General features: G+C 37.6%; 1 protein-coding gene across 1 annotated transcript in view; it reads right to left on the bottom strand.

The window, feature by feature from the left end:
• Positions 1 to 12,176, bottom strand: part of EYS (eyes shut homolog) — a 1,118,553-nt gene that overhangs the window by 40,208 nt on the left and 1,066,169 nt on the right. The window contains exons 43-45 of the mRNA XM_074861787.1: positions 10,562 to 10,744; positions 2,727 to 2,893; positions 2,399 to 2,543 (exon numbers count right to left, since the gene is read on the bottom strand). Coding sequence (XP_074717888.1) covers positions 2,399 to 2,543; positions 2,727 to 2,893; positions 10,562 to 10,744 — 495 coding nt within the window. The remainder of the gene's footprint in view (positions 1 to 2,398; positions 2,544 to 2,726; positions 2,894 to 10,561; positions 10,745 to 12,176) is intronic.

The following is a 12,176-nucleotide window of genomic DNA, read 5'->3' on the forward strand; positions in this document are numbered from 1 at the left end:
TCAGAGGTCCCTTAATTACACTGTTATAGGATAATGAAGAAAAGACAGACACTTAAGTAAACTATCCTACCATGTTCCCAGTTACAAAAGGCTTCTGTAAGCCCCCAAGCAGCTACAAATTGAGATGAAGCTCAAAGTTCAGAGCACCTTAAACTCCAGATGAACTTGGCTGCTTCAACTGAGCTCTACCTTTACTAGTTTCTTCAGCTTCTCACAGGGGCTGAAGGAAGTTTTCTAAATTGCTCAAGGTACCATCAAACATTCTTCAGCCTGAAGCAGGTAGAATCTGTAGGTGCTGACCCTCAAATTTCCTAAACTTAAAATTACCAATCTTTTGATTATTAAATTGCAGTTTATTAGAGACGTTTATTTTCTGTTTCCTCCTCCTCCATGGAAATTAATGGAACAACAACTGCTAAAGGCATGCAGGTAAGGGAGGAAATGGTCTGAAACAGGAGCTGTACAGAGTAAAAATCCTAAATGATTGTACACTGATGACAGTCTGCAGCAGCAAGGCTGACCTCAGTGTTTCTTGATCCAATAGTGATTGCTTACAAAAGGAGACGTAAACTCTGGTATTAGACACAAAATGGTTTTAATAAATCATGTCCTTAAAAGCAGTCAACAACAGCTTTCCAAAAGTCTGAGTGGTTTAATCAACTGTGTGCTAGATAAACTTATCTCGACTCTCACTTTCAGAGTTTTTCTGTTGGCTCACTATAGCTGCAGGTTGGCTGAAGTAAAATGGTTCAAAATTTTCTATTATGTTAGTGATATTGCAGTTCCCACTCTGGAGAAGGGCTATGGAGGTTTGTATCTGATCCTGAGGACCCTGAGAACTGAAACTGGGGAGATTCCTGAGCTAGAAGAATAAATTAGATGCTGACTACCTAAGAAAATGTCATAGGAAATTGGTCATAGGGAAGAGTAGCTTCCTTCAAAGTCAGTATGCTCTGGAGAACAAAGACAAACTGCTGCTGGGAACTGGAGCATAGAATGAATGAGCAAATATAGTAGACTAAATACTGCGAATGACAGGGACAAAGAGAAAACTGTTTATGTACTATATGTCTGACAAAATTTTGAGGTATAGAATTCTTGTTAAAGAGTAAGAAAAATCAATGAATAGTATGGTAACTAACAGTACGTGAACTTTGAAATATTTTTTTTAAAGAAGAATATTTATCCTGCATTTGTAGAAATTTGGTCATCACAATACAGTTGCAAAACTGGCAAAAAGTTTGCAGTTAAATTGAAGCACCAGAGATTCCTGTTGGTCACCCCAAACATTAACATGTCTATTAAAAAAAGCTGGAAGTAGTTCACAAATATCAACACTATTAAAATACTTGCATAGACATGTTTTAAGATATGCCAGTTTATAAGCTGTTAAGAAGCTATGAAAAGTATAACTATTCAATCCATACTTCCTGAAAAGACAGAGACAGATGAAATGTTAATTCATGTGACTGAGTGAAAAGTTGATTATAGGATAAGAAATTGATTTTGAGGAAGTTTCTGTTTAAGAAGAAAAAGGAAGGTGATGTCTGGAAAAGAGGCAGTTATGTGGTCTTAGTGGAAATGGAGTGTAGTAGTGCATGAAATGCTTGCATGTGCTTGCCTTTCATAACGTGCACCCAATTTTATAATTGAGAATTCAAACTTTGCTCTGCTCTGGCAAAATGTTTTCTTTCCATTTGAAAGGCTTTCCAGTGCTTAAAATAAATTGAAGTTTACCTCACAAATATTGAGCATGCTATTTCTGTGGAAGTAAAGAATGCAAATAAAGAAGTGTTATGAACACTTCTTTGCTTCATTACTGATCTGGTAGGAGTTGAATTAAGATTTCTACAGAGCTTCAAATATCATTTTGGAGGTAGGAATTATTATCTGTTAAATAAATAGCTGAAATATTCCTAACAGGAATTACCTAGGTCCTGTCTAGAGACCTAGATCATGATGTCAGGAAAAAAACCAAAACATATTTCATGATATCCTATCGGAAAGAAGCTTTCAGCATGAAAACTATTACCCAAACCAGCACTGCCAGTGACAATGGTCAGAGATAGATGGGAGAAGAATCTAAACTACTTTACTGTAGCAAAAAGTAGTCCTTTTGGAGCAATGTTGTAGAACAGGGACAGATAAAAAGAAATTATATAATTTCAAACTTCCGTTTTTATCAGAAACAAAAAGTATTAAAAATATTTAGCAAATCCTCTCTTTGCATCATGTTTCTTGGTTATCGTAGTGAAATAATGAAAAAGCCACAGGAATCTCAGGCAAGGAGATTGTAGTTTTTTTCCTTATGAAACAGAGATTTTAGATCTTTATTTCATAGGAACTGAAACAGTCTAATGCATATTTTGAAAGGAATTGAAAACAATATAATCTTTACCTTGAAAGCCGTTCTTAAATCTGGATCCCTTTGGTAGGAGTTCTGGAGTATACTCACGATAGCCTCCTAAATAAAACTGACTGAAGACATTGAGTCCAACCAGTCGTCCAGGAGAAGTGACAGTTTTATTCTTCTGATCATCCACCTTTCAATGACACATATTTGTTACAACAAAAAAATTTACCTTATTTAGGAACTCCCAATGAAGACAGTCCTCCAAACTTAACAGGGAAATACGAAAGTAATTTTTAAACTTTCCATATAAAATGTGAAAAAAAGAGAACACTTCCATCTAAAAGCTATCCTTCTAAAGGAAATAATTTCTTACCTTTAGCCAGCCTTTTTGGAGATATCTGCCAAGATGGATGACATGAATATTGAGTGTCAGATCAAGTGGTTTACTAATGATTGTTGCTGTGCCAGAACCTAGATTGTAGCTATATACTATTCTGCCATCACGGAGGCCTAACTCCAAGAAATCATCTCCATTCAGACCTGAAAAGACAAAAATAGAACAACTACTTATTCCAGGATTTAATGAATACTGATGCATAAAATATTCTCCAAATCCACTGAAAATATATCCATTTAGAAAAATCTTAGCCAGGAAGGTTTTAAGTTTTGTATGTATTTTTAATATTCTCTGTTTAACTTGTAATGCTATTTCCAATATTCTTGTGGATTTAAAATAGAAACTGCAGAGATTTTGAACATATTTATAGGCCTTTTGAAGGAAGTTCTTTTTCACACTAGAGTAGGTTGGTGGTATCCACAAAACCTGTTGAGCCTGGTGGATTTAGTAGTCATTGCTGTTCCTTCCCCCTGCAACATGAATAAATTCTCAACTTTTTCCAAAGTCTTAAAAAAAAAAATTGAAATACCAGGTTGCATGTGAGAATAGCCCATGACTTAATCCTCTTCCAGTATGCTTTCAGCTTTCATGGTAGGTACTTTAACAGCCTCAAAACTTGAGTGCACCTGCTGCTCCAAGGTAAGGAGAGCAACAGGGATATGGGCCCAAGGAAGCTCTAGCAGCTGCCCCTGTGCCTTTCAGGTACTATACTATAAAATCTCATTTGAAAGATTTTAAGTCTGACATAAAGGCTGTAAGAATTCAATTTCTGGATGCATTCTGGTTCATCCAAGTAAACGGATTTTTACACTGGCATCTTTGAAGAGAATTCAATCCTTCTTCTCATGTAGGCAGGAGTGGAACCACCATTAATTAGAGAAAACATGATCAACTTGTTTCTTTTTACAAACCCCACCCTTTCTTTTTTATGTATGTTTAGTATGGTAAAAGAATTGGGATACAAACAATGGTAAAAAGGAAGAATGTTCTCAGTCTTGGATTAGGATGTCCTGAATTGAAATTCAAAGCCATCAATTTCTTTTTACAAGTATCCTGTGAATTCAAGTAACTTCATACCTGTAAACTGTGTTCTATTTGATATTTCCTTTTGCTTTCATAAGGCTATCTCATTTTGTATTTGTTCTAGGGAAGGTGTCTTCCTGTTTGTTCTTGCAGTGTCATTTTGTGGCCCTCATTTCAAATATGTGTCTTGATGCTCCTGCCCCAAGTGCATGGGGAATTTGCTTCATTTGCAAAAGGTAAAGTGGGCTTTTCCCCACAAGAAGCAATGATACATATATTTCATCCTCCTGCTGAACTTCTGCATGTTGCTGTTTCATGGCCAAAACTGCCATATTCCCCTTATCTCATATGATGCAAATGAACATGCCGCATTAGCAATGTGGGGAGGGGAAGAGTACTCTTCCTATACATAAGTTAGATTTTTCTATACAGTTACTATTTTGATGCAACATGAATATATATAAAAAGAAAAACTTATTCCAAAGAATTTGAACACACAGCCTCTGTGGAAAATGTGGTCATATTCAGTTGAATAGAACACAAACACACTTCATTTTTATTACAATTATTTGTTCCTGACTGAATGAAACCCTACTGCCTTCAGTTACACTGGCACATTACCAGTGAAGGATTTCCAAACTGAAAATAGCATTTTTTAAACATAATTACCAGAGTTTCTATTTTCAGCAGTGCTCACAATGTACTTAAGTGATCTGGCCTGCAAAACTACAGGATGCACATTAAAGACAAAGTATTATTTAAAATGCTGTCTGAATTTTTAAAATGCTTTCTTGGAAATGACATACATAAAATAAATACAACAGTGTCAGTGTTCTACAAAACTGACCTGATGGTGATGATAATGTTAATTAATAGTCTTCGTAAATAAGCTGCCAGTCAGAGAGGGACCTGAGGGTGTTGATTGACAGCCGGCTGAACATGAGCCAGCAGTGTGCCCAGGTGGCCAAGAAGGCCAATGGCATCCTGGCCTGTATCAGAAATAGCGTGGCCAGCAGGGACAGGGAAGTGATGTTACCCCTGTACTCGGCACTGGTGAGGCCGCACCTCGATTACTGTGTTCAGTTTTGGGCCCCTCACTACAAAAAGGACATTGAATTACTCGAGCGTGTCCAGAGAAGGGCAACGAAGCTGGTGAAGGGTCTGGAGCACATGTCGTACGAGGAGCGGCTGAGGGAACTGGGGTTGTTTAGTCTGGAGAAGAGGAGGCTGAGGGGAGACCTCATCGCCCTCTACAACTACCTGAAAGGAGGTTGCAGAGAGCTGGGGATGAGTCTCTTTAACCAAGTAACAAGCAATAGGACAAGAGGTAATGGCCTCAAGTTGCGTCAGGGAAGGTTTAGACTGGATATTAGGAAGCATTTCTTTACAGAACAGGTTGTTAGGCGTTGGAATGGGCTGCCCAGGGCAGTGGTGGAGTCCCCATCCCTGGAGGCGTTTAAGAGTCGGATTGACATAGCGCTGAGGGATATGGTGTAGTTGGGAACTGTCAATGTTGGGTTGATGGTTGGACTGGATGATCTTCAAGGTCCTTTCCAACCTAAAGAATTCGGTGATTCTGTAAGACAGTTTTTAACTGTTTTGGTGGTTTGGATTCTTTTGTCTTACTCTTTGTCTGTACCAAGAATGGAAAGGAAAACAGACTCTTGAGTGGTCTTCAAAGAAATAAGGCCATTCAAAAATGGTTGATTTCTATTTATGCATTAGTCTTACAATGGCATAATTTTATTGACATTTTATCCTTTCAAGGTTGCAAGGTAAGTGATTTAAATATCTTAGCTATGAAAACCAGCAGTGGTTATTTTGTAGAGTACACACTAATAGATGGATTTTGGGGAGGAAAAATTTCCTGGTTTCTCTGCTTTTGTATCTGTTATTAGCTCTAGAGTATTTGTTACTGAAATTTCTCTTGTCAGAACAGCTTCAATTCTCTGAAGTCTTCTTAAACGTTCAGTTTAGAACTAATTTCTTTGAAAATATGAAGTAAATAATTTCTTTATATTTAGGACTACCTATGCTACCATTGGCAGAGATCCTTCAAAAGAAAGTTGGGGTGGAGCAAACAAGCACAGTACTTTTTATTGCAAGCGGGTAGCAAATGAAACTTGGAATTATCTGTTTTAAACTATTTTTTACTGCCTTATATTTAAACCCTGCTGCAGGTGAAAAAGCACACTTTTATACATATCAGTTTTAAGTGTCCTGCAATGTAGGACTAGAGTAAACATCCTTTAAAAATAATCTACACCAAGACCAAATGTTTGGTATGTATAAATAATTTCATGCTTGAGTTGTGAATAGCACACTCAGCAGCACTTTCCTCTTTTTAGATGTGTGTTCTTTGAAACCATCAGTGTTTTAGTGCTTTTAATTTTGAAGACCTTCATATTCACTGTTTTTCTATTTCCTGAAAACAATTTAGTTCTAGTCAAATGAATAATATAGGTTTTCTTCTTTCAGATTTCCTTTTTTTCTGATAATGAGCACATCCATATTTATACATATACATATTTACCTCCTTTTATAAGTAAAGAACTATACTTGTAAGTTTTTGGAAAGGACAGATATGTTTATTCCAGTTTGAAAGAAATAGTAGTTAGCATGTATTCAGCCTGAATTGATCTAAAATTTGAAAAATCTTATTTTGGAAACAGGAGACAAAAGCTGCCATGTTTTTGCAGTACTGCTATCTAAATATTCACAGGGCAAGCGATACAGGTGGATTTACTTTTGCTTTTACATTATTACTCTGACTTATAAAAGAAGTACAAAACAACTATTTCCATAAACTTAACATATGTTAAGACCCAACTTCCAGACTTCTCTTCCTCCCCCAACACCAAGTGGTGCATGGGTGTGGGGGTCCATGGTCAGTACGTGGTGGTTTGTCTCTGCCACTCCTTCCTCCTCACACCTTTGCTCTGGTGTGGGCTCTCCACGGGCTGCAGTTACTTCAGGGAACTTCCATCTGCTCTGGCATGGGGTTCTTCATGGGCTGCAGTGTTGGTAATCTGCTCCTTTGTGGAGGTGGTATGGAGCTCCTGCTCCCTTTCCTCCTTTTCCTCCTCCTCTTCCTCTGACCTTTTGTTCCCTCTGTTGTTTCTCTTTGTTTCTTCACCTTCCCTCTGGGGTGTTTTCTCCCCTTTCTTACACACATTTTCCCTGAGGCACCACCCCCTTGGCCGGGGGGCTCAGCCGTGCCCTGCTGTGGGTGGGTTGGAGCCGGCTGGAACCGGCTGTGTCCAGTACGGGGCAGCCCCGGCTGCTCCTCACTGAGGCCGCCCTGCAGCCCCGCTGCCAGAGCCTGGGCACCTGCGCCCGGTACACATACAGACAGAGCAACATTTGTCCTGGCCTGTGGGAACAAGAGATGTTTTCCAAGTATTCCAACCCAAGTCACGCTCAGCCATAGCCCGGAGACTTAAAGAAGAGGATGTGTCCACTATGATCAGGGGAAATCGAGAGTACTGTTAGTCTGACTGCTGTGACAGGTTTGGTTTTAAGTGAGATTTTAGAGCAAGTGTGACTTCTGATTTATAAGCTTTGTGGGGATAAGAGGAAGAAGATGTTATACATCTCTGTGTTAGACAACCCTTGATAGTACCTCACAAGAGGTTAGCCATGACATCAGTATCAGTGGTTTAGGCAGACACGATGGTGGAGGGGAATCAGGTAGGGTACTGAAACAGAATGCTAACTACAGTAAATGGGATGAAATTGCTTCCTTACAGCAAGATCACAGGCTGTGAAAAACCTCATGCACCTCATGGTGCTTGATAGTCAGTAAAAGTAAATTGTTAGCATATCTTGGTGAAATAAGCAAAGTTCACTCAGTAAGAAATACTGCTTTCTGGTAATCAAAATGGGGGTTACTCAGTCTCTGCAACAATTTAAACTAAGGGGAAAATAAATAAAACTGCTACACAGCTATTTACAGGTACCTCATTGTTTCTGAGCCTTGCTGACAGCTGGTGCTCTACTACCCACCCATCATTTGACATGGGGCTGCAGAAACTCATTACTACTGTACAGCAGTGTTCACAAAAGAAATGATATGCAAAATAATAAAAATCCAGATTTCTGCCTGACAACTACACAACGACATAATAAACCCAGAATGCTAGTATTTTGGTTAACAAAAATGACACCAGTAAGAATTTTTTTACTGCGTTTAGCTGAATATGGTTGGAAGACCTACACTTTACAATGACTTTGACATTACAGAGTACACCCTGCAGGCAGACATTTTTGAGATGAGATTTAGTGCAATGTATCTTTTATTTTTAAGCATATTTTTTGGTATTCTCTTTTGATTATTGTAACTGAAAAAAAAATCAGGTTAAATTGCACCATTGGGGCTTTACATTTCATATTTGTTTTTTTTTCTATCCTGAGTAAAGACAAGTGGACAAATTGGTATAATTTTTCTTTGGTTACATTTCCGACAATTTCTGTACTGACAGTTTGAAATTCAGTTCCCAAGGTTGCAGAGACATATCTGAATGTGGTAGTTCGTTCTTGTCATTGAAAGGAATGTTCTAGTGATTAATTTGTTTTTGTATTACAAAAGAGCTATGTATTATTGTTATAAAAATTTAATGATGGGCACACTGGTTTCTGAAAGCTACTTTCTGAGTGACTAGATGGAAATGTTTTAGGTATTGTCAACTCCATGTGCCATTTCTACTTGGCTACCCAAAAAAGAAAGACAGTATTTCCTCGATCCACAATAATAAATAATTCGTAAGTGAAAGGAAAAACTGCCTGGGAGTGAACGGTGACTGTTGCAGGAGTAAACTGTGGCATGAGGGGTGTTAGACCTGGATGCAGTTAAAGTACCGTTGAATATAGTTCAGTTTGCAGAGTCACCCTGGCCTGACCATATTTTGTTGAAGTTTGGAAAAAAACTTAGCAAAGTCTGATTCACACACAGACAGGCAGAGCAAAGTTTGGGTTTAAATACACTCACAGTGGTTTAATTCTTATTTGTGTAAGGCTAATTTGGATAATCAGCTCGATAAAGTAAGTAAATTAGTTTGTGGTTGTTCGTTCATGTGCCGTACCAGGGTCTCATGGCACAGTGAAGTACAGTTGATCAGTAGAGCTGCACTAGGTAAATTTGACAGAGTCTTTGCAAATTAAAGTAACAGGCTTAATTATATCACAGATATGTAAACTGCCAAGCCATCCTAAGTTAACACGTTTTAGTTTGCATTGCAATAGACTAACAGTCTGAATCTTGGAAGTCTACCACAGGGAGAAAGGGGAGAAGCCCCAGGGGGTAGAGGAACTTAAGTAAATAAATTTAATAGGAAACAGGACCTAAGAAGATATCAAATGTACTAACATAGCAAATGGAAGATATCCCGTATCCTATTGATGTGATTTACTGCAATTATTTTGTGCAATATGTAATTGCATAATGCCTCCCCAAAATTATTTTTTAATAGAGACCTCAGTATCTTAAAACTGCTAATAATAATTTCTCCCCTCTTTCATCTTCATTAAGTATCAATTTTCTGATACTGCTCAGCATAAGCATAGGGTTCCCATAAGTCGTTGGTCATATCTGCCAAACTCATGTGATATTTTGGATATGGTGAAGCATCTACTGTGGCAGTACAGACTTATATTTACATACCTAAATCACTCTCCTACTGTGATGGGTTTAGACCTAAAGACACATCACCAAACCTCCCTCCTAGGCCTCAACAATCCCATAGAACAGCTCCAAACCCAAAAGTTAGCTCATGCTCCAATTGCAGAAGCAATTAAGGTAAAAATAATAATATGTTTCTTATGATCTATTAACTCTAAAGTAGTTTCTACCTTGGCTGCTTTAAGTCTTCATTAACATTTCATTAAATTTTTCTAAACTTTCATCAATGTTATGGGTCATGTGTGGACAGTAATGTTAAGATGGACAGAACACAATAGTATTACTATTTTACCCCATTTCAATGCTGAGGCCATACCAGCCTGTCACAGTGCGGTGCTGTGAAGAGATACCTAAGTATTGCTAAAATCTTAGTACAAGTGTTGTAAGTAGGTTTATATAACCTGCTTTTTAGCTGTGTTAATCAGGTCAAGTTGAATACTTTATTATACAGATTGTAGCACAACTTATTCATAGCTAGCTTGGGTTAACTTGCACTGGGTGATCTCAGGGGTTAGGGTCTCTTATTTTATGCAAATAACACAGCGTCCAATTCTGGCTGCCACAGGGTTGAATTTCTGTGGGCCGTGGAAGTGCAGCCACTGTGACAACAGCAGAAATTCATGGCTGCTCCTGCAGCAGGTTGCTTGAGGACAGAGGAAGAAGAAATGGCAGGGTGGCTGTGGCACGTTGGATGGATGGATTGATTTTCCAATAAAGTAAGTATCAGTGGAAGAAGATGTGAGGCAGCATCTCTCAAAACTGTGCACCAAATAAATGTAATCAATAATGAAATTTATGTTTGCAACTGAAGAGAGAACCTTAATCTTCTGGTTTCCATTTATTTTTTCAGAAATATGCTACCTCAAGTGTCAGATTAACTGTTGGCTTTAATTACTGGAAGTAGTTGTACTTCTCCTTAATGAAAAGAAACATTTATATAACCTGACTGTTTACTGTGTGTTTACAAAACAATAAAATATCAAAGAGATTATTTTCCTCTTAATGAAATTATATCCTAAAAAGAATCAAGAAAAAGGTGTGTATATTTTTATTTACTTGTTTAATGAATATTTGAGAGCCTGTAAAGATAGGTAATAAAAATAAAGCTTACCTTGGCCCTTCTGTCCAGTGAAAAAAATCAGGTTATCTTGTAAAGCTGAATGGTGGTTTGCCAACTGAAATTTCAAGTGGAATTCATAGTAGAAGGTGATATTTGGAATTGTAGAGTAAGCTAGAAATGAGGTATAGCCAAAGACATCTGTGCCACTGAAACTCGGTTGACTAATATTAATAGCTGGAGTTAAGAAAAAGAAATTCAGTGTTAGGGCAAATTCTTTAATGTGTATTTTCAAGTTCTATTTACTAGCCCATTTTAGAACTTAAAAACTAATAAAAATACTAATAATTTGAAATGTTGTAATATTTTTTACACATGCAGATACAGTTTGGCTTTCCTCTGAGTGTAATCTCTTTAATTTTCAGCTTTAGTAAATAGGCTTATTTTACAAACGAATTACTGGCAACTACTGCCATCTCCTGGATTCTAGCTAACAGTGTTACAAATAGAAGTACACTGCAGTATTTACTCAAAACTCAGAGAGAAAAAAGAAAACATACAAAGAAATTCTGTTAAAAGAAATGCCACCTCTGACAATCATCTGAGTGAAAATGAGTACAAGGATATGCTGAATAGGTTAAGGAATAATAATTCTTCACAGGTAGAGAAATAATAAAAAGAAACATCACAAAAGGATGAATTTGCAGCACAGTGAATAGGACCTACATGGATGATATTGTTCCCATTATTCACTCCATCTTTTGAGCTGTCTGAATATTCAGAAACTGAGTATCTAAAAATGTGTAATTTACAGTATTGACAAATTATTTAACCTTTTTTACTGTAATTTAGGTTCAATTTAATGAAAATTTCCTTTATGTTTGTCACCGACCAAGCAAAGCATGTAGCCTTTTCTAAAATATTTTTGCCCACTATAAACTCCTGCTTCTTCCAAAGCTGTGAAGGCTACAGGTTCATTCAAACACCTACTGGTTTGTGACACAGTTTATAATTTATGCTGAAAAAACCTGTGGAATTAAAAAAACAAATGAAAAGCAAATAAAATCAAGTCTATACACATATCTGCACTGGTAAACAGTCAATAGAGCACTTCTACTAAGCATCCACACAGCCCCAGAGACTGCTTGCTGGAGCCAAGTAGCCAGGCTGCCGTAGTCAATTCTTGTGGTTGAGATCGCATAATGCTTATATTGACAATATGGTTTAGTGAAAAACAGGAGAGAGAGTAAGAATAGTTGAGTAAAGATTAATCCTGAAAGACTGGGTACGGGGCTAGATTTAAAAGATTTGAGCCGTTATCTCCAATAAACCTGAGCACCAAATGTAACTGGATCCAGCTTTACTAATGAAGGCAGTAGGAGGGATTGAGGGAGGAAGAAGCAGCTGCACCATGTACAAACCAGATTGGGAAGGGCTAGTAAAGAATGATAATCTTCCCCAAGTAAATCTATGCTAACGTAAGTACCTTTAAGCATCTGGCCCTAAATACTTACATTGTGGTAGAAGCATGTAATTGTGAAAATGATATCACCATCTCTAGTTTGTGGAATCTGTTTGTAAATTTCAACCTGGGGAACCTGTCATATTGGCACCGAAGTGGAAGCCAGTGCCTCAGTATCTGCATCTGACAAAAGGTACAGACATAGGC

This window comes from Strix uralensis, chromosome 3 (assembly GCF_047716275.1).
Source record: "Strix uralensis isolate ZFMK-TIS-50842 chromosome 3, bStrUra1, whole genome shotgun sequence".
NCBI classification, from domain to species: domain Eukaryota; kingdom Metazoa; phylum Chordata; class Aves; order Strigiformes; family Strigidae; genus Strix; species Strix uralensis.